At 40.5% G+C, this 23,272-nt stretch overlaps 1 protein-coding gene across 3 annotated transcripts in view; it reads right to left on the bottom strand.

The window, feature by feature from the left end:
• Positions 1-989: 989 nt before the first annotated feature.
• Positions 990-23,272, bottom strand: part of MAPK14 (mitogen-activated protein kinase 14) — a 115,402-nt gene continuing 93,119 nt past the window's right edge. Inside the window, exons 9-12 of one of the 3 annotated variants that reach the window (XM_006860402.1) lie at positions 12,817-12,896; positions 5,861-5,939; positions 1,859-2,032; positions 990-1,137 (exon numbers count right to left, since the gene is read on the bottom strand). In XM_006860402.1, the coding sequence (XP_006860464.1) occupies positions 1,070-1,137; positions 1,859-2,032; positions 5,861-5,939; positions 12,817-12,896 (401 nt within the window). In that variant the 3' untranslated portion in view covers positions 990-1,069. Of the gene's footprint in view, positions 1,138-1,858; positions 2,033-5,860; positions 5,940-8,159; positions 8,240-12,816; positions 12,897-23,272 lie in introns of all 3 variants that reach the window. The other 2 variants (XM_006860403.1, XM_006860404.1) reach the window with 2 other exon arrangements.

The following is a 23,272-nucleotide window of genomic DNA, read 5'->3' as shown; positions in this document are numbered from 1 at the left end:
GCCACCTGCCCATAACATTAGCTGAGGTGACAGAGGGTCTGAACTACCCATCAAGTCTTCACTGGCAAATATGCCCGGCACCAGGGCCTCCTGATGAGAACAGGACAAGCAGCTGTGCATGCTCATATAGCAAGACATGCAAAACACATCCTCACTCTGCTAGGAACAAAGAGCACACAGGAATACACTGACAGTTGGAACCTGTTTCTGACTACTGGGCCAATACTCAAGAGACCTCTGCACAGAAGGTGAGGGGTAAGTAGAGAAATGGCAACTCCCCCTGGGGGTAAGGGTGAAACAGACACACACATACGCATGCTCATTCATCCGCACACTGCCTGGGCAGGCTCCCTGGTCACTATGAGTTCACAAGTGGCCACCTGACAACCCTGTCTACTTGCCTGGCTCAGAACTGCATCTGTTGCACTCCTTTACATAGTCACACCTTTTTCTCTCCTTTTAAGGCACAAACATATTTACAGTTTCGGGTACGCCTGTCAAGTTCTGAGGATGATACTAAGCAAGTGAATCACAGGTTAGTGCACAGAAGAAGCCGGTTGGTCCGTTGTGGCTGTACACGTTGCTGAGGGATGGCTTCAGATCCGAAGTAGCCGTAAGGTGTGAGCCTTCTCTCTGGGCCACTGTGCGACACGGTCAAGTTGACTCCCACCATCGGGGTGGGACCACAGGAGAGGCCAAAATGGCAAAAACATGGCAGGGGTTTGGGACATTTAATATTTTTACTTTGCATCTGACATACCTCAATGAGATGGGAGCGCTCATCTGCCTGAGTCAACTCTCATCAAGAGAGCAGGCAGAGGCCGCCGCAGTGTGATCTCAATGACACATGAAGCCACTGTGGTCATCGTTTGCTCATATTCTCTTACCAACAAGAGAACGCACACATGCACACGCACTGAAATGCACACATTTACACACACACACACACACCCTTCCACCATGGAGGAAATCTTTGCAACAAGAGGCACTTGATTGATATTTGGAGAGTTCCCATGAAAAGGCCTTCCCCTCACAGTGAAGTGGGATCAACAGAACAGAAATCAGGTTCTCAGGACTCCATCTCTTCTTGGTCAAGTGGGGGTGGTACAAAGCTGATGACTTCATCGTAGGTCAGGCCTAGGAATCAGGGGTGCGGGGAGATGTAAGATATTAGAGTTGTCGAAGACTATTCTCTTTGAAGGGAATCAATCAGTTTACCAAGTTGGCAAGCATTCTGGCTTCTAGCCTCCAGATCCTCCCCCTGTATCCCCAGTGTGCACACCAGTGGTTTGAAGGGCTACTTCAAATAACTGCCTCACTGTTTGAGGCACTGAAGTTCAAGGGTACAAATAAAAATAGCTATTTTTTCTCATTTCTTTCATCACTGAGTACTCCCTCTTTAAAACTCTCTGGAGAAGGTACTTAAGAATAACAGAGTACTCCCACAAGCCACAGTGACAAACAGTCCTGACTTTTGGCATGTCACTGGAGCTCTGAATTTGTGTTTTATGGAAAGAATATAATACTGAACATACAGGAGAAATGGATTCTATTCCTGACTGTGTCCCAAACTAATTCTAAGGTAATAAATAAGCTATAAACTTTACGTGGTTCTATCAATAAAATACTCCATTTCTTACTCATCTCAGAGAGATGTAAATGCAAAGTGTCATTATCTACAATAGTTTCCATTAAAGAAGCATATCCATTCTGCTTTAGAGACCCAACTACAACTTTCAGTGAGTTGGTTAAACTTACTCAGGAGTGTTTATTTTTCCAGACCTTTTGTAACTTACCTAGGAATGGTTTTAAAATCTAAGTTCTTAAGGTAGATGTGAATCCTGCTCTTAGGACTTACTTTTCCACTCATCTATAAGGAGGTCTCTGCTTTCAAAAGACTGGTCGTAAGGATCAGCCACCGGTTCATCATCAGGATCGTGGTACTGAGCAAAGTAGGCATGAGCAAGGGCTTGGGCTGCAGTGATTCTCTTGTCTGAATCCAATACAAGCATCTTCTCCAGCAAGTCGACAGCTTTCAAAGATTGGAAGGAAATAAGAGTTCTTAAGCATGTTACAAAAAAGTAGGCTTTATTCAGTTTTGATCTTTTATATCTATAAACAAACTTTCCACCAAAACCTCTGCTGAAGGATATATCCTTATTCATTTGCAAGGGATTTTGAGGTTCTCAGATTCTGTGCATTGGTAAGTGTATGCACGTCTGTGTGCATGCATGCATGTGTGCATAAATGGATGGATTTTTTTTTTTTTTTAAGTACGTTCTTAAAGAACTGAAAAAAACAAGTGGAATTCTGTTTGATCAAATTTGTGGGATGTCAGTATCGACTACCCCTATGTCAAGCTTTCAAAATGATAGCCTAGTGCTAGATTAATACAAAAGAGGTAGGTAAGGTTTGTTTTTGTTTTTCTTTGTCTTCCTTAATGATTTGGAGTTCTGGTCTGGTGCTGTAGGATAAGCACTGGACTGTTAACCGAAAGGTTGCCAGTTCAAACCTAACAACCGCTTTTCAGAAACCCTATACAGGCTTTCTATGAGTCAGAACCGACTCGACTGCACTTAACAACAACTATTTAATGACTTATTTACTAATTTAACATAAAGAAATGTTTATCAAAAATATCTTCAAACAATGAACAAATTGAGCGTTTGGGGCTGTGTGGGAGACATGACATTTATATAAAAGGGAATTTTATTATTACTATGAAAATTTCAAATATACAAAACAGAAAAGTAAAATAGTACAGTGACCATCCATATAGACACCACCCAGACTCACCAATTGTTAAGATTTTATATTTTCTTTATATATATTTTTCTCAACCATTAAAAAAAAACACACATGATACTTCATCTTACAGTAGTTCTGCATAAAGACATCTTCCGACATAATCATAATACTGTTATATAAACAAATGAACAACTCACAAATACCTAAAATTTGGTTCATATTAAGATTTCTCCAATGATCCTATAGCTGATCTGTTCAAACCAGGATTAAATTAAGGACCATCTGGCTGTACCTCTTTTAATTCAGAATAGTCCCTCACCTTCTAAATACCCCCTTTCCTGCCTTTGGCCTGAAAAGCCCTTCCAGTTGTCTTGAGAATACCCATCAGAGACTACTTCTTTGCAGTTAACTATATTATCTCCTGCATTTCCGGAAAACTGAAAGTTAAACCTAAAACTTAGGCAAGAATCAGGTAAAACATCTTTTGGCAAAAGTATCTCATAGGTGATGCAGTGTAATTCATACTGATGTAATGATGATATTAAATTTGATTACTGGGTTCAGATGTTTTCCTCTCTGTGGGATACGTTAGCACCATGTGAATATCAGTTCCCATCAATCTTTCACTTATGGCTTTTAGCTTCCATTGATTTGCCTTGCCAGAAGTGATTATTTCATTAGGGATTACAAAACAGAGCTTTTCCTAAACTTTTTCTTTCAAGAGAGGATGTCTTCAGTTTCAGAACACTGGCACCTGGGAGGATGCATACTGCAGTAAGCACCATCATCAATTTGGTAAAATAGAAAGGCTTTTGAGATTTTGCAAATTATAGATGGCTCCTTAAATTGGGGATGGGGTGGGAGGCGGTAAGAGGGGAGGGGTATGAATTAGTGAAGGGGAGGCAGCTTCTTAAAGATGTCCTGGAACATGAATTCAGTGACAACCGAGTTGCTAATATTTACAGTGCCACTGAACTCCTGCTCAGTTAATATGCGGGGTATGAGTTCATGATCAGTAACATCGTGTTCCATCTACCAAGCAAGAGAAGACTCTGTATGTGACATCACCATTTGGCAATGAGCTGCAAGGCACATTTAACTTAGAGAAATACTGTGCTAAGCAGCCGATGGACCAGGTCCTACAATCAACTCACTAGCAGTCAGCTCATGGCAGCGTGCTGTCCTGTTTTTGTGACTGTTTCAATGTCATGGTTCCAGGGGATTGGGGAGGTATGTGACCTACATAAGCTGTTGTTGTTGTTGTTATGTGCCACGGAGTCGATTCCGACTCACAGCGACCCAGTACAGGGTTTCCGAGGCTGTAAATCTTTACGGGAGCAGAAAGCCTCATCTTTCTCCCGCGGAACAGCTGGTAGTTTCGAACTGCTGACCTTGCGGTTCACAGCCCGATTCGTAACCACTACGCTACCAAAGCTCCTGTTAGCACACATATATTTCCTACCCTTCACAGATACATGAATGAATAAATCTCTTTGAGGCTGCTAACTGGAAGTCAAACAATGCACAATGCCATGTCTACAACTCAGGGCTAATATGATGAAAAATACAAATCAGAACAGAACGAGTGACAAGCAAGCTACTGGCATCTTTTCCCATCATTCCAGAGTACTTATGACTCAGAGAGCACTCACAGATCCTTGAACTAGCTAATACAGCTCAAATAAATCATGCAATAAGAATACATGCCAAGGCAGACGCAAGCCTAACCAAGGACAGTGGAATTCTATATATCCCTGAGGAGTTTGTGGATTCATCTTTGGATGAGACAGTGACGCAGCCAAGACACGTCATACTCTCTCACCAAGGCTGATGTGGTTGCAATTAGAGCTGCCCAACACTTCTGAAGAGTGCAAAGCCTCTCTGCGAGCTGCCAGAGTAAGAATCCTCATAGCAACACGGACCCTCCTCTCAACAATCACTAAAACGAAGTACTTAAGATAAAACTGGTGAGCCTTCAAAACCCAACTTTTGAAGAGCTCATTGTGACTGTCAGTTCCCCAAAGGATAAAACTAGATCAGAATACAGCTGACAGGATCCTTCAGGAGGGGAGTGACCCCCACAAATCATACAGTTGCTTAAGAGATAGTGCCTTAGAGAAAACACACTGAGATATTAACATACCTCTACAAAGCTGGCTGACTGTCCTAGCTATCACAGCCTTGCTTCCTTCCCTGTCTGAAGCCTCCTGTGTCTGCTACTAAATAACTCTGAGGTCCTGGAGTCAGGGAATTGAGAGCCTCGGGCACTATAACTTTGGGGGGTGCCAACTGAAACAACATAGCAGCCCCCAGCTTTAGGGCACAGAGCCTCCTTTTCCAGTTAAGGCAGTAAATAACCTGCAGCCGCCCCTCTGCCAAACATTCTGGAGGTGATGGTGGTAGGAAGGCATGTGGAATCATTCTGTGAGGTTGGTGGTGAGGATGGTGAAGCTTCAGAAGGGCAGAGGAAGAAGAGGGAAGAGGAGAGAGTACATAAATGTGAAAGGCGGCAGGATCTGTAACCCCAGGAGACTACAGGCAGAGCAGAGCATGCTGCAGAGAGCTCCTGGCTGGGTCCTCGAAACACCTACCCATGTCTCCGTTGTTTTTACCCTCAGTTTGGAGGACTATATAGTGAGAAGAGTTGTGAATAAGCCACAGGCTCTGTACCTCTTTATTCCTGCCTCCCCCAATCTTCTCTCCCACCATTCCCATGACTTTCTCTCCCGTCAACCCTCCTACCAAATCCTGTGACCATAGAAAAATGTATGCATGTCATACAACGCCAAAATATCTACAAATACAGATAATAAATGACATATTTTCCCACCTTTCAAGATTTAATTAATGGTGTCCTATTTAATCAAAGGAGTCCTGGTGTGGCGCTGTGGGCTAATGCGTCAGATTGCAAAGTCGTTTGAACTGTAAGGTCGGCAGTTCAAGCTCACCAGCTGCTCCTTGGAAACCCTATACAGGGTCACTATGGGTCAGAATTGACTCAACGGCACACATAACAATAACAATTTAATCAAAAGGAAAAACTCTTCTTTAAATCCCTAACTTCTGTCACAATCACCTCAATGTCCATAAGAAGAGGACACAGCCAACTTACCCAGGGGATTGGCACCAATAAATACGTTAGCAAAGTTCATCTTCGGCATCTGGGTCAAAGACTGAATGTAGTTTCTTGCCTGTAAAAACAAGGGTTTTCAGAATGGCTTTGTTCATTAATGTAATTGCCCTAAAAAATTATTGGCCTATAAAGGAACATGTGTCAGCTCCAATGTGTTTGGACCGTCTTTTATATTCTTTAAAGACACTGCTTGTGTTGCCATCCTAACTTCCTTCTTTGTGACCATCACTTATATTTATTTCTGCTTTCACAATTATATTTCAAGTGAGCAGGAAAGGTAACCAATTTGGTTCTTTTTCATTAGCTTTCTGATCACAGGATATGAGGCCAAGATATGTAAGAAGTAACTCTTTCCCACTAGCCTCCCTAGACAGTTAAAACTGTCATAAAGGTAGATACTCCTATGTAAAGTCTAGAACCAGCGCTCTGTCTGTTGATGGTGCTGACCTCAGCAGGTGCTCTTAGTACACTAACAAGGATAGCAATATTACGAAAATGAACATAAACCTAATTTATTACTCAAAGAGATTCAAACACACAACAATAGTGTAAAAGACAAGCTAATGAATGCAATAAAGAATTGCTCTTAGAAGTGGATTATACATTTCATATCCTAAGAAGAAATTCTTCCTCTAGCTCTTACAATCTATAAGTTGGGTCTCAACTGATGCATCAACTACTTCATCAAAAAAATTATTAGTATTAATATTTGGCTTGCCCGTATCATATAGTTATTGTGATACTCAAGCAAGATAAAGTTCATGAAAGCAACGGGAAACTAACGTTCTGCTATAAAAAACATTTATTTCACCAGCACAGTTATTCTAAGTTTGGCTCTACAGTTGGGGCAGGCTTGGATTTGAATCTTGACATTTATTCTCTGAATGTCTTGGGCTATCCTCTGTGTTAAGAGAGAGGACTAGTGATAATAAACCAAGAACTGCATTAGCATCATAGTTGGGTCACAGTGAGAGCTCAACAAACACTATCCCTATCACTGTCACCTTTAGAAAGGAAAGATGCCACTGTTTTCATTTTCCAAGGATGTTTCAGCTTCACTATTCTGGACTTCATTCTAAAGAGAGTCAGGTGCCAAATACTTTCAAAGACTGATATAGATCTAATCAAGGCATGTGTATATATGCATTTATGGTCATCATCTTTATTTATTTATTCCTGCTGGCTCTCATACATAGCTAGAACAAGTTGTGGCAGCTTTACTCTCTAAACTCATTTTATGCGGAGCAAGTGGGAGAGGTCCATTTTAAAACGCAGCTGAGAATCTCTCCAATTTGAAAAAAAAGTTCTAGAAATATAATGCACACGGGGATATAACCCCTTTCCATTTGAGCAGGTAGATAAAAGGATGAAGGGAAACAGAGGTAGCAGAGACCCATCTCATCCAAAGAATAGTCACCCCTCTAGTAAGATAAATAAAAACGACTACCCCCTGGTGTGGCACTGCAGGATCAGCACTGGACTGCGAACCACAAGCTCAGCAGTTCAAACCCACCAGCTGCTCCTCAGGAACCGTATACAGGGTTGCTATGAGTCGGAAATGACTCGACAGCGTTTAACAACAATAAACTCAATATAGCTGAAGTAGGGAAAAAGGTCCCAGAGACGGGATCCTGTATTACCAATTTGGTATGAAGTCCCCCAAAATATGAAGAACAACTTAGAAACGAGTGCCCCAAATTATCTCTGGTGATAAAATTAGAGTTGGATTAAGTTGTTAGAATTGGTAAAGAAGGCACCTTGCCCATCTAAGTAGTGTTCCTATTTATTATTTGCTTATTTTGTTTTGAATCTAGTACTTATTAGGTTTGGATATTTCATAGGTTGTTTTTTTTTTTAAATGTAGAATCCTACTTTGGTCATTTAAAACTGTTTGAATTGAAAAGCCTGTTAATAGTTTTCAGCTAACTACATTTCCAGCTGAAGCTCCCCAGATAGGTAGTATAGCCCTAACAGCAGGCACACACCTAGGGAGAAACTAAAAGCTTCTTGAGCATTGAATTCATAAAACCCAGATATAAAAGAAACACCATCGTCTATTTACAAGCCTAAAAGTTATATGCTGAATCCACAGAACTGAATGACATTTTGTTCCAAATGTCAACATCTTGCGATAACACATAGGCAGGCATTGCCTTAGTATCCCCTCAAGGCACATGCAAGCATTCAGTGACATTAAACACTGCTGGTTATACAGTGGCAGTAAGATGTGAATGTGGCCTTCTGAATTAGACACTCTGTACAGTCTACGTGTTCTCACCTCATGGCTTGGCATCCTGTTAATGAGATAAGCAGGGGGTGTCCCCGTCAGACGCATAATCTGCTGAAGCTGGTTAATATCTTAGATGCCTAGTCAAGGGCATTGTTAAACATACAGTGCAAAACAGAACTTACATGTTTTAAAAAGGCTGAAAAGCCACGCCAAAACAAGCCAACCGTAAATCTTCGTACCCCCCCCCACGCAGCCCACCCACCACTGGCCAAAGCCCAGGGCTGCACATTAAAGCAATGCTTCCGCGGATGGCAGGGAAGTAATCAGGCCTGTAGCCAATGACTGGCCATGCAGATGAGGAAAATGAATTTCCTTCAGTTTTAGCCCCAACATTCATTATTTTAGGCTCCCTGGAAATAGACTGTCCCTTAATTCAGGATGCCAGCCAGAAAACTATTTTTAAGCACCAGTGGCCAAAACCTTAAATATGGATAAATGTAGATGTTGCAGAAAATTTCCACTCATTGTGTGGACAATATAAAATATCCAATATATCCATTCAAGGAAGAGACTAAATTTTTGTGGCCTAGGGTCTGTGATTCTCTAAGGTGCCACCCCTCTAAATATGAGACACGGGTAGGTGTGTGGGTGTGTGGATAAGCAGTACCAAGTTTTAAAGACATTTAGTTGTAGTACAGTTGAAATACATGCCATAGACACACAATGGTAAGTGGACAAAGTGAGTGCAGGGAGAGTTAGAATCCAACGGCAAAAACAAAGCACAAGTCACAGGCTGCTGACAGCATGATAGCATGCCACAGTGATTTCTCCCAGAAAGCTTTTCAACAAGAGAATAAACTGATTTCACCTAGCAAATAAATACCTGGGAGCAAGTTTGCAAAGACACTTGGCAAAACTCTGAAAAGAACTATGAGGCTCTCCACATGGACAAGTACATGATATTCTAGACTTCTCTCTTTTAACTGTCCAGCATGTCTACACAGCCCCTGCACCACTATTCACTTATCACGTGTATCAGGAGTGATGGGCTTTTTAAAAGACTTCTTGGAAAAACTTCCAGAAACCCCCTTTCTTGTCAACTATTAACTCAGTTCCTTCCTTCAGTTATCAGATCATTTTCAACAAGTGCCAGGGTTAAGTAATTTCACTTTTTTGTGGTTTCCATCAATAATCTTTCCACGTTTGTTCATCCTCTGAACTCAATTTCCCAATAGTTAGATAACTGCTAATGCACATTTGGAGTCCTGGTGTGGCGCTGTGGGCTAATGCATCAGACTGCAAAGTCATTTGAAATGCAAGGTTGGAGGTTCAAACTCACCAGCTATTCCTTGGAAATCCTATACAGGGTTGCTATGGATCAGAATCGACTCGATGGTACTTAACAACAACAATGCACATTTAAGGCTGGCCACTAAAGAAAACAGTTGGGGCCAAGGGCATTACTCTGTCTTTCATGCTCCCTAAGACTTTAGTTAGGGGGCATGAAGTTCTTTTAACATCCTCACAAAGTTGAGAGTTACCTTTAAACAAATTACCTAACAAATGGTACTGGGCATGCCAAGAGAAGTAACAAAGGTGGCCGGTCACTAAGCAAAAGTCAAGAGCAGAAATGTCAACCTCCTGCCATTTCTCCCTTCCTTTCTGTGAACAATATTGGCTGTGTATTTTCTATTTTTCTCTCCTTTAGTCAGATAGGTCATCATGCCCTCTCTTCTCAAGAGGCTGTTGTTGCTGTTAGTGCTGTCAAGTCAGTTCCGACCCACAGCAACCCTGTAGAGGGTTTCCAAGAGTGGCTGGTGAGCTTGAACCACCAACCTTGCGGTTCAAACCAACTACAGTTCAGTACATTAACCCGCAGCACCAGGGATAGGGAGGAAAAGGGAGAAAGACTGAGCATGACGGCTGTTAAAATGCTAGGAAGGATATATTTTTAGAGAATGATTTGAGAGGAGTCAGTGAAAGGGCTTCAGCTTGTAAAGTATGACGTTTTTCATCTTGCACAAGTACTACAGTTACTGGATCACCAAATCAGAACACCCTGTCTTTAGATATCTATCATAACTCATATTTCCTCTCCTATGGAATATCCAGAAGCCCCAGTGGTACAGTGATTAAGCATTTAGCTGCCAGCCAAAAGGTTGGTGGTTCGAACCCACCAGCTGCTCACTCATGCCATGGGAGAAAGATGCGGCAAGCTGCTTCTGAAAAAGGTTTGCAGCCTTGGAATGCCTATGGGGCAGTTCTACTCTGCCCTATCGGGGAGCGATGAGTCACGATGAACTCAACAGCACTAGGTTTACAGTGCACCCAACAGTCAATAATATTGACAATGGCAGTCAGTCCATTATTGCCTTCTTTTAATCAGAAGTCCCTACTATTTGCTGAAGTTCTACATAAATGCTGGCATCACTACTTCGCTGCTTTTCAAGAATGAAAACAGCTATTGGTGGTCTCTGTTTATGACAATTCTTTCACTAATGCTCCTCCCCCATTTTTTGGGAATAATTTCACTCACCTGGCCTGGTTAAATTTCTACTATGTGCGTCACACATTGTATACTTCTATTTAAGATAAGCACTTAACAACAACGTTACCTTGAGTAGGAATTGGCTTGACAGGAATTTTGTATGTTTTTTTCTTTTTACCTTTTTGAATGTTCAGACTACTTTTTATCCATTTGCCACAACTACACAGGAAAGAAAACTTTTCTAATTATACCTATACTCATACAGTATCATTTGAGTAGGGTCTGTATTTTGGTACTCAATCTCACTATATCTAACTCTATACCAACAAGATATATAAGAGGGGGCTTCAAACAGTTCATGGAAAATTCCATTATCTTTCAGTTCCTTTTTTCCACAAATGTACTGAAATCCCCTTGGACAATATAGTAATTAAGATGTATGTACCTTTCACATAAGATAAAGACATAGCATGATTATGCCATGCAACCAGTGTTACTTATTTTTCTTTAAAAATAAATGATGAGTTAATGATGGGTAAATACTATTTTGCCCATACTTTTTCTTCTAGAACTTTTTGTGACTATCAGCATATATATGTACAAGACAGATGATTGGGAGGTTGGGAGCGGAAACTGAGAAAGAGCTGTTCCCTCGGTCTCATTAGCACCTTCATCAATTAACTGAGTTCTTGCACAGACCCCCACCCCCCTCTACTAGCCAATCTGTCTAAGCAAATTGAATGAAAGGAAAACGAAAACCACTGCCCTCTCTAAGTATCAGCTCATAACTTCTTTGATTCACACCAATCCAGCTTCTGTATTTCATCAAGCTAAAGAAGATACTCTTTTAGGTTGACATAATGGCCAGTAGCTCTGACAATAACTTTCAAAGTTGAGGGCCACTGCTTGAGATTTGAGATTATAGTTTACAGATTACAGTGTTGTGATAGTATTATCACAACATCAGGGATCCATACTCAGCTCTGCCAAGTGACTCATTGCATGACTCAGACAAACCACAGCCTTTCTAAGCTGTTGCTTCCTCATCTTGATTAGAGAAGAGACAAAGTAACATAGGGCTAGCCCAACTCTCAGAACAGAAATTCAGAAATACAGTAGGCTGTGCTGTTCTTTTAAGGAATGTACCAAATACATACTGGATGATGGTATTCTTTGTCAAGGATATGATGAACAGCTCAGACTCACCTGCTCATGCCTGCCTGAAGCTACCCAGCAAGACATAACTGGAGCTTGGCTCAACAGCTCCTTTTCCCTTTTATCCAACTGCATGGTGGCAGCCAGGGGTTGTGGCCGGGACAGAGAGGAAAAGGGAGAAAGACTGCACTTTCATGGCTTCTCAAGTATCTTGCCGGAGAAAACTACCAAAAGCAGGAAATCATAGCTAGCCAAAGTACGCAAGGTCACATTCCCATGGCTTCATTCTTTAAATCTCTGCTGAGAAGCAGGAAGGCACTAACCCCAAAGTCTTTCTCTTCCGTTACTCAATGAGTATTTATAAAGGAAAGCTGTGGGAGGAAGGATTTACAATCCATGGCTCTGAGGTGTCAGGATTGAGCTGGGAGGCTGGGGGAGATCCTTGGAGTGGTTTGAGGACGGGAGTAGAGAAGTATCCCTTGGGAATACTGTGCATTTGTTGGGAATAACCTCACACAAAACTGTGACTTGTCTACGCTAAAAAAAAAAAAAAAAAAAAAGTAAATAACTTCTGGAAAAGACTACAGTATTCAGAAAATTCACATTTCATTCTTTTCATGATAAAGCTAGACTAATACCTGGTCAAGTTTGTACTCTGAGAACAAACACTACCCAAAAGGTGAACGAGTTTGAGTATATGTGAGGCTTCTGAGAAAGATGAAGTTAGAGTTTGAGAATAAAGAATCAAATTTTCCATTAATCTCTTAGAATGAATTGATTTCAAATCTCGCTGTTTTAATAGGATACCATTGCCCATTAGAGGCTCCCATGATCTAAGTATATAACCAGACAGAGTGAGCAGAGTGAGAGATAGAATAGAGCATACTTGCACATACACACATTTATACCTTATCCCAAAAGTCAGTACATAATAGGCACCGTGCTTACAGACATACCCACATCAAAGCACAGAATGATGGGAGGCAGGCAGCATGTGGCAGAAGTAAAGAGGAACTTAGATTCCTAACAGGACAGATAATTACAATCAAAGCATCAACTCACAGACTCTGAGGAGATTTTCTTCAAAAGCTCATCCCCTGGGGTTCCAACGAGTCTTAAAATGAGCTTCAACTGATCAATATCTAATGGTGGACTATAAAGGAAAATGTTGGGACAAAATAAAAATGAAAAACAAACAAACAAACAAACAAACAACGAACAAACCAAACAAAAAACCCCAACAACAGAAGTAAAAAAACAAAACAAAATCCAAAATGGTGGCTTCATCTAGTTCAAGGCTTCTGCAGGATGGTCACTTCAAGTAGGACATGCTCCTCCTGTACAGAGATTCAAAACGCTACCACACACAGATCCAACTTATATTCACTTTGTGCAACTGTCAACAGTACCTACCAGTAAGTGGAAATGAATTTAGCTACCTAAGACAGCAGGTGAAAGCACAAAAGTTTTATTCAGTTCATATGTTCAGTCCATACCTACCTCATCTTCTACCTGTATCCACCTTCTACTCATATCAAAGCAGTTAAGCAAGGAGCATTGGTAGGCAAAGGGCTACAGACAGGGGAACAAACGACAGAGCAAGGAGCTAGGGGAAGTCAAGCAAGCAAGCAGGCGTATTTGTGAATATTCCCCTATGGCTTGACCTAAAGGGTTTGTAATCTGACAGTGGGATACCTGCCAAGATCCCAGAGCCCAACCACTTGGCCAGCCTAGAAAACTCTCCTCTCACACTGGCTGCAGGACTGTGAGGGGGATTCTGCCAGCAGAGGGCACTCCTCCACTGCATGTTCTTCCAGGAGTGCCATCATGAAGCAGCGCATAGATGATTTCAACCTTACATATGCAAAATGAATAGAGTGAATAGCAAACGTCACATATCCCAAAATCTTTAAATCATAAGCCACAAGATCCAAACCTTTATTCTGGTAATATATCAAAATGTTATGAGTTTGTACAAGGATTAACTAGTAGATATTCTTACTGCTTTTAGCCTTGCTGGACCACAAGTTTAGTTTGAACGACAAGGTCAGTGGTTCAAACTCACCAGTTGCTCCTCAGAAACCTTATACAGTTGCTGTAAGTCAGAACTGACTCAATGGCACTTTAACAACAAGAAATACAGTTAAAAGATGAGAAAAAAAATCTTATAGATTTTAAGATTCTTAATGAAAACTGAAATTCCTTAGCTATATTTATGTTTACATTTGGGGAAAGGTCATGGCTTTCTTAGTTTCTTAGTATTAAAAGCAAAATTAATTCAATGTAAAAAAAACTTCCTGTGTAAAGCTTACAAAGCAGTAATAAGTCATCATCGTCATAAATCAAACAGAAATACTGCAAGTTAGACTCATACAGCATATTCTCACCATAATAAACTTCCCTTTTCAGGCCAAAGTCATCAGAATCAATACATTTTTAAGTTTAAAGCAAGTGGAAAAAAACCCCACAAATGCTAAATAAGTTTATTTTGCTGCTTTCATGAATGATTCACTTCCATCAAAAGGACACAATTTCAATGTGAATCTAAAGAATCAGAAAAAGACAACCAACATTTACGGTGTAGCAGTCATTAAGATTCCCAGCTGGGCTCTGAAATTCTGAAACTTAGCCTAATTGATGCTTCTTTTGGATCAGGACAAAGTACCCTGTAATGAAATTAAGGAATTCTGGTGTGGCGCTGTGAGTTAATGCGCTGGACTGCAAAGTCAGTTTGAACCGCAAGGTCAGTGGTTCAACAACAATAAAATTAAGCAGCATAGGCAAGTTTAATTGATTTCTATATAGGAAATTAACCAATTTCTTGGTCAGAACAGAGAGCTAGATTAATGCCAAGAATCTATCAATTAAATAGGTTTGGGAATCCTGGAAAAGGAAGTTGGGCAATCCTTCTTGACAAGGAAAAGGAGGTGACAGAGGATGGACTTGGGTGTTAGTCTTTGTTTAACGTCATTCTATCATAGAATCATTGACACATTTCCTAAGTGATATCTCTATTTTGATTCATTTCCAGATTCTGTAAGATGATAATCAGAAAACGTTTTCTATTCAAACAGTACTACTCTGATTTCTTGTGTTTGAATGTCGTCTTTCTCTGTGTTCCCTGCCCCTGTCAGGTTTGGCTGCATGATTAGGTTCTTTTCAACTTTAAGTCTCCATTTAAAGTTCCCCTCGTCAGAAAGGCCTCTCCAATACTCCAGGACAGAGTACTGCACACTGTGTTATTAATCTCAGAACCACGCTTGCTAATTCATGCCACAACTGCTATCATAATCTGTAATTACTTTGTTTGCTAACTAATTTTTACCTGTCGTCCCTACTGTGCTATCAACTTTAAGAAGACTCTGGCTGTTTACCACTTACCTTGAGTGCTTAGCAAAGTTAGGGGCTTCAAAATGTTTCTGGAAAAATGGGATTATAAAATAGTGGAATTTTTCCACAAATTTTTGGAAACTCCCTTTTATGTGATGGGCACTGAAAGTATTTGTGATTCAATTTATAAAATTTTAGTCCCCTCACACTTTCCAGGAACACATGTAACTGGATAGAGTCCGGCTATGGTACTGTAGGATAAACAATGGACTGCAAACAGCAAGGTCAGCAGTTCAAACCCACCAGCCACTCCTTGGAAACTCTATACAGGAAGGTTATGAGTTGGAATCAGTTCAACAGCACTTAACATAAACAACAATCCTACAAGATAAAGCATATCACACATATGTGAAATAAATGAAACTATTTCAACTCACAAATAGGTAGTTTTATAGTATACGCATCAAAGCTTATCTCAAGAAAGAATGCTATTGAGCTTGGTAAGGCTGTTTAAAAGAGGGCCAAGTTGTATTCAACCTGAGAAAGTCCCAACACCCAGGGCTGGGAGGCTCACGGAGTAGCCCATGATATATAGACTTAGTTGGCAAACTTTTTCTCATGTCATTTCTAGAGATGAGTTACATACATGTAATATAGGAAATATATTATTTGTACAATATATTAAAAAGAAAAACAAGCCTTTTAACTTTAAAGATAGTTTTATGGTTACAATTAAATTGTATACTAAATGCTGTCTTTGTGAGCTGAGTGAAGGGTTACAGAGTTCATCAGTTTTATGTTTAACAAATCATATACCTTGCTTCATTACATGGTTGCAATGCCCTCCTCCCTCCATGTACCAATAGTTAACGTTGATCTCTATTCACTTTAACTATTGCGTTCCTCCTGTGTCTCCTGCTACCTTCATCTTTCCTCTGCTAACCTCCCTCTTGTTGTATATTGCCTGCCTGTCACCCACATTAACATGTGTCTATCGTCTTCTTGTTGTTGTTAAGTGCTGTTGAGTCATTTCTGACTCACAGCGACCCCGTATAGGGTTTCCTATGAACAGCTGGTGGGTTTGAACTGTCAACCTTGTATTTCACAATCCAGTGCTAATCCTATGGCGCCACACTGGGAGTCTACTCTCTAGCTCATGAATAAGTCCCCTCACCCACTCCAGATAACCATCATAGATTGTTTCATATATCAAGAAAACCTTTTTATAACATTTGCTATAAAAACACTTTCCTATTGTGACTAATTTCACTCAGCATGATGTCCTCCAGGTTCAACCATGTTCTGAGGTGTTTCACAGTTTCATCATTACTCTTCAATGTTTTATAGTTTCCCACTGAGTGTATTTACCAAAGTTTGTTTAATCTTTCTTCTGTAGATGGGCATTTAGGCTGTCTCCATCTTTTTGATACGTCTCTTATAACAGCATATTGAAGGATCCTGTTTTCTTATCTATTCTGCTATGTATTTTGACTGGTACATTTAATTGTCTTGCATTTAGTGTAATTATAAATACGTATGGATTGATTCTTGTCATTGTTCTGTGTGTGTGTTTTTGTGTGTGTGTGTGTGTGTGGTGCTGCTGGATTTTTTGTTCCACATAATTTTCTATGATAAGTTCATTTTGTTTGTGGGGTTCCTTTTCATTTTCACTTCTGTTGTGTTAATGTTTACTAAATCTTTTGATTTTGCCTCTTTTTTCATTTTGATGTACAGGTAATTTATTTTTCTTTGAAGTGACACTATAATTCCATTTTTTCCCTTCTTAAAACAGTCTGTTTCACCTTGCAATCTTGACTCTTCGCATTGGATGTTCTGTATCGATACTGTTCCCTTTTTGCTCTGTGGTTGTCTTCATTATACATTGACATCTCCGGTTCCCTATTTTCAGTCTTGTAGGTTTGTTTTACTATGAATACTTTATCTGGATTGAATTTCTGGGTGGTGTTGTCATGGATGGTAATCTCGAGCTATTATTGGTTCTCAGTCCAAAGAACGCTTTTTAGCATTTTTTATAAAGTTGGTTTGGTCATTATAAATTCCTGCTTTAGGAAAAACTAGGATATAGCACCATAATACCACTTGTATGAGGTTTATACGAGTTGGTTCTAACTCACAGAGACCCTATACAGGGTTTCTGAGGAACAGTTGGTGGTTCTGAACTGCCAACCTTGCGATTACCATTCCAGTGCTTTTCCTACAATGCCACACCACGACAGCATGAGGTTTCTATAGTGGCTAATAATTACATCAAATGATGGGAGGAAAATCTTAAAATGAGCATCTATGCTTCCTTTTTCCAACTTCACTGTCACTGCTTTGGTTTTGTTATTGTTGTTAAGTGCTGTCGAGTTGATTCCGACCCCTAGCAAACCCTGTATAGGGTTTCTGAGGAGCAGCTGGTGAGCTTGAACTGCCAACCTTGCAGTTCAAATGGCTTTGCAGTCTGGCACATTAACCCACCGCGCCACACCAGGACTCCCTGCTTTGGTTTAGAACCTAATTATTCCATGTCTGAACTACTGTAATTCCATCACCCACCCATTAATACTCCCAAACTAGTCTCAAGTATTTATTTATGATGCAATTGAACATTTTCCTGCTGGTAAATATTTTTCCAAAAAAGAAAACAAACAAATGAAAGCTGGACTATAAAAATTGCAGCAGGAATATGCTCAACTGGTTGAATTGAAAAAGACTTGTTGTGATATGCTTATGTAATAATGTGACACTCAGATCCACCCCTCCACCTTGCTCTCAAAACCCAAAACAGCCATACTCTATGAAAACTCTGCATATTAAAAAAGAACAGATTAGCATAGTTCTCAAATACTCCATCTGAAGTGTTCACACCATAAAGAGTTTTCAGATACAGCACATGAGTATACAAGAGCCATGGACAAAGAGAGCTGGGACAGTATGACAGCCCATACTCAGAAGTTAGTAAATATCCCATGCAAAATAAACATCAACTTAGTAGCTACAAGCACTTGCATGAAGGAAGTCAAAGCATGCAAACCTCAGAAAGAATCATCACAGGTTCTCCAAGAGCTGGCAAGTCCACTGAAATACAGGTCAGTCTTCCAATAGGACCAGCTACCGTAAGGCCACTACAATGTGTCCAGGCAGCTAAGGCCAGAAGGAGCTTCAAGCAACTATATAAGCAGAGCAAAGCAAAGTTTACCACATGTGACAGTTATTTCCACAAGAAAGTCATCCTTCATAGTAGGCTTAACCTGTTTCACTTTGGGTTGTTGTTGTTAAGTGCCGTCGAGTCGGTTCCGACCCATAGCGGCCCTGTATAGGGTTTCCAAGGAGACGCTGATGAGCTTGAACCGCCAACCTTGCAATTCAAACGGCTTTGTAGTCTGGTGCATTAATCCACAGCATCACACCAGGACTCCTCACTTTGGGTAAAAGGTATTATTACCTCCAGTTTAAAATGTATGATAATTGTAACAATCACAATATCAAAATCTAGATATTAAATTTCATCTGAAGAAAGGGACAACTACTTAGGCCTAAGAATACTCTTTGGAACTAAGTCCTTTTTAACAGTAGTAAAAAGTACTCAGATAGAATGACGAGGTTAGGAGAAAAAAGAAAAAAAGAAAAGGAAAACAAGCAAACCAACCCCAAATCAAAAATTAAAAAACAAAACAAACAAACTAAGGGTAACGAGATAATGAGAGGGAAAATAGGAGGGGGCTATCCTAGATACTTCTAAGTGCTCTAGTAACTCTGAGGAGACCTTTGTAGGTGGTAGAGGTAAAGATGAACCAGGCCACTGGACCACAAGTTCAGTTTGAACCACAAGGTCGGCAGCTCAAATTCACCAACCACTCCTCAGAAACCCTATGCAGGCTCGCTATGAGCCAGAAGATTGTGAGCAGCAGTTTTCAGTGAAAAACTGAGCAGAAGAGCAAAGCCAGAACACTGATCTCTGGAAAGGGAGGAAGCCCTCCTGGTGATAGATAAGATGAACTTGGATGAGACAGCCTGCCTCCTTTTCTCCTTGTCAAAACAGTAGTTTTCACTGTTATACAAAGAAAATTTTCTTAAGGTATCTTAGGATTGTGGACAAATCTAAGAATTGTAGCCTTTTCTGGGAAAATACTTGTATATTCTCAAGTTAAAGATGAAAAGACAACAATTTAACATTTTTTTCTTTTTTTCATCTTTGACATTTTTTTAGGGTATTTGCTTTTCGGGTCTAAAGTGAAGCTGCTTTTAAAAACTGACAGGCACCATTCAAGAAACACTGACTGAGTGTGGATGGTAGATGGGACCGGTAGATGTAAAGCACAAGCTCTACTGACAACATTTTACTTTCTTACTGTGGGTAGTAAGGATGTAGGTGCTTACTATCTGAGGGTACATCAAAAAATGTCACAAAATCATAGAAACCTTTATTAGACCAAAATATCAAAATGTGAAGCTATTGTTTCTTGACATGTCCTCCATCTAGGTTTATACACTTCTGTAGTGGGTGTTTCCATTTCTCTAACCCTTCCCCATAGAATTCTGGGCTCTGCAATTTACACCATGTCAAAATGACAGTTTCTTCCTCCTTGAGGGACTTAAATTGTGTTCCTTTTTTTTTTTTTTTTAATGTGTAAACTGGCTTTATTTTGAGCAGGCAATTAACACTTCACAGGGAGAATTGATAGTAGAAATGGGGAAAATATTTATTTTTCTCAGAAATGCACATTTTTTCACTCATGACATGAGCCAGAGCCTTCCATTTATGAACAATTAAAATATTGCATGTTTCCAAAATATTCAGGTCCTCTAGAAGTCCTGGTAGGGCACTGTAGGATACTTCACTGGACTGTAGGTCAGTTTGAACCACAAGGTGGGCGGTACAAACTCAGCCACTCCTCAGAAACACAATGAATCTGAACTGATTCCAAAATTGTGTTCTTTTTAAATGTTCTAAGTTTAGGGAACAAAAAGGAGTCTGAAGGGCAAGATCAAAGCTATAGGGTGGATGGGGTAAGTTTTCCTAATGAAATTCTCATAGGATAGCCCTTGCTATGCTTGAAGAGTGAACAGGTGCACTGTCTGATGGAAAAAAAATTCCTCAGTACAACTTTCCCAGCCTTTTTCTCAATTTTCTTAGAACATTTTTTTCCTAATAAGGATGATTATCTTGTGTCCTTGAGAATCTATGAAGATGACCCCTTTGGAGTCACAAAAAATAGTCATTATAACTTTCCGAATTAACCTCTCTGCCTTGAATTGAATTGGCCCAGCAGAGCCCCTCAGGAGCCATTGTTTTGATTGGACCTTCTTTTGGAAGTCATCCTATTAAGACTAAGACAAGTATATTGCTGAGAGAACTTGTCTGCCATCATTCACCAGCCACAAGGACATGTTTAAGCCTTCTTTGTTTAGAATAAATCCATGCATGTATGGACTAGAAACCTAGTAGCAGCACTTTTTGACTGACTCTAGTATTAGCCTTTGTCTTTTTGTATGTCTAAAATATTTCATAAAATGAGAGGAAAAGAGCAAAAGAAGTAATCAATAAAGTAAAATTGAGGGAATTGAATAAGATAAGAAACTTCACAGGCTCAGAGCAGCAACTAGGTTATAACAACAGCCCCATTCTCTTCTCTCAGTGTCTTAGAAGTATCTTTTCTATTAAATAGTAAAGAAACGGTAATTTATTTGATTACGTAGGGAAGGAAAGCAGCAGCAAGCCCAGGTTGTGATGTCTGGTGGTGAAAACAACACTTGCCACATAACAGGACTTAGAAAACTCATTTGCTTCCTTCCTTAGGCTGCAGAGTATTAAGCTTTAATAATAAAATTTTCTAATTGGCTTGCTCTTTTCCAAATCAATGTATTTGGAAAAAGTTATCACTAGATCGGCTCCACAGGAGAGAGATCTGACAATCTGCTCCTACCTAGAAAACCATAGGGGACTCTTTCATTTGTCATACAGAGTCGTTGTGAGTGAAGAGGGACGGAGAACACTCTGCAACAACACACCTGAAGAGACAGTCTGTATCCTCGTTTGTCCTAGTATAAAGCTCTGTCAGCTGGGTCCACTCAGCTTAGAAGGAAGTGTTTCATTCTTTAAAAAAATAATACTGTCACTGAGCTGGATTCTACAAAGTTACAGATGAGTATAAATTCTAACCCAATTATATGCATAAGACGAAAGCCAGTTATTTTTTTTTTTATCTTTAGAGAAACTCCAGTGATTGTTAACTAGCAGTAGCAAACTAATTCCTCAAGTATAAAGGGAGAAGGAAAAAGAAGACAGAACAAGAAGAAGACTAGTAGAGATATAAAACTACACAGTCTAATACATGGGCACCAGCCATATGTGACTAATGAAATTTACACGTGAGGTCAATAAAAAGAAATAAAACGGAAATTCAGTTCTTCAGTTGCACTAGACATGATGCAAGTCTCAACAATCACAGGTGACTGGTGGCTATCACATTGGACAGCACAGGAAGAAAATATCTCCAACATCACAGACAGTTCCTTTAGATAGTGCTTATCCAGAAGCAAAACCACCAGTTTCAAAGGCAAGATGATTGCCAAATGAGAGAAATGGAGAAAGCTGTGCATTCAAATGGAGAGCACCCTCTAGAGGCGGCCTCGGCATCCAGGAGCATTCAAAAGCATAACCCATAGCTGCGTGCCTTTCAGGTGTGTGGCCAACACCTGCTCCAAAGAGTTTAAATGAGGAGTCCTAGAAATTAGGAAAATAGGCAACTGGAGAGAAAGTGTGACCTAAGTGACGGACAGTAGTTGCAGCTCAGTGGCCCTATCTTCTCTACAACTCAGTTTCATCTATAAAAATAGGGGCTTCAACAACTGTATTTTCCACAAATAGCACAAATAACATGTAACATGTAACAGTTGGAAATGATGAAAATATATAAAAATATTCTGGCATAGTGCGTCCATGCATACACAATGCATGTCTTGTGACATTTCTAGAATTAAATTTCAGCCTCATTCGCCCTCATTCAGAAGTCTAAAAATGCCACTTTTGATTATATTTACATAATAAAGATACATGTGATGGTCAAGAAGTCATAGGTTCCTTTCAGCTGGAGCTGCCATCTTGCAGTAATCCTCCAAGATGACGAACACAAAGGGAAAGAGGCGGGGTACCCACTATATGTTCTCCAAGCCTCTCAGAAAACACGGGGTCATTGCTTTGGCCACATACATGCAAATCTACAAGAAAGGCGATTTGTGGACATCAAGGGAATGAGCACAGTTCAAAAAGGCATGCCCCACAAATGCTACTACGGCAAAACTGCAAGAGTCTACAATGTGACCCAATATGCTGTCGGCACTGTTGTGAACAAGCAAGTCAAGGGCAAGATTCTTGCCAAGAGAATTAATGTGCACACTGAGCATATTAAGCACTCTAAGAGCTGAGACAGCTTCCTGAAGTGAGTGAAGGAAAATGATCAGAAAAAGAAGGAAGACAAAGAGAAAGGGACCTGGGTTCAGCTAAAGCGCCAGCTTGCTACCCCCAGAGAGGCGCACTTTGTGAGAACCAATGGAAAGGAGCCTGAGCTGCTAGAACCTATTCCCTATGAACTCATGGCATAACAGGAGTGAAAGAAAAATGTCTGAAGTGTACAAATGCAAAAGAGAAAAAGTCATAGGTTGATTTTGGCAGTGTCCAGTAGTCAAAAAACAAACAACTGAAACTGTTCGTTTGCTCTGGGCCTGAGAACAGTGGAATTCCTTGTTGCCAGTCTCCACCAGAGATGGGTGGAAGGTCAAGCAGTGGGCTGTGTGCAGGGCTACCATAGAACAGCCTGAGCTGGCCCTGTGGTGGGCAGGGGCCACTGCCTGTGCATGTCTGGGCCCCACAGTGCCAGTCCCATGTGAAGCTGGACAGTGAGGGACATGCAATCCCTCTATGCTTGCCGCTCTCATGTCCAGCGTGTGACATCAGTGCAAGGGAGGAGATTCAAAGGGCCCAATGTGATGGCCAGCCAGCAGGGCAGTGGAGAGTCATGGTACGCTGGTCTCTCTTGCCTGAATGGCCTCTCCAGCCAGGGTGCACAGACCTGTGCATCTACTGGGCTCTGGCTGGTTGTTTTCAGGGTGGAAAAGTGATTTCTTCTTGTACTGGAGAATGTGGTTTGCAGAGAAGGGAAGGAATCCTGCTGCCAGGTGAGGG

Source organism: Chrysochloris asiatica, unplaced genomic scaffold (genome assembly GCF_000296735.1).
Source record: "Chrysochloris asiatica unplaced genomic scaffold, ChrAsi1.0 scaffold00038, whole genome shotgun sequence".
NCBI lineage: Eukaryota > Metazoa > Chordata > Mammalia > Afrosoricida > Chrysochloridae > Chrysochloris > Chrysochloris asiatica.
This window is presented reverse-complemented; position numbering and strand designations above follow the sequence as displayed.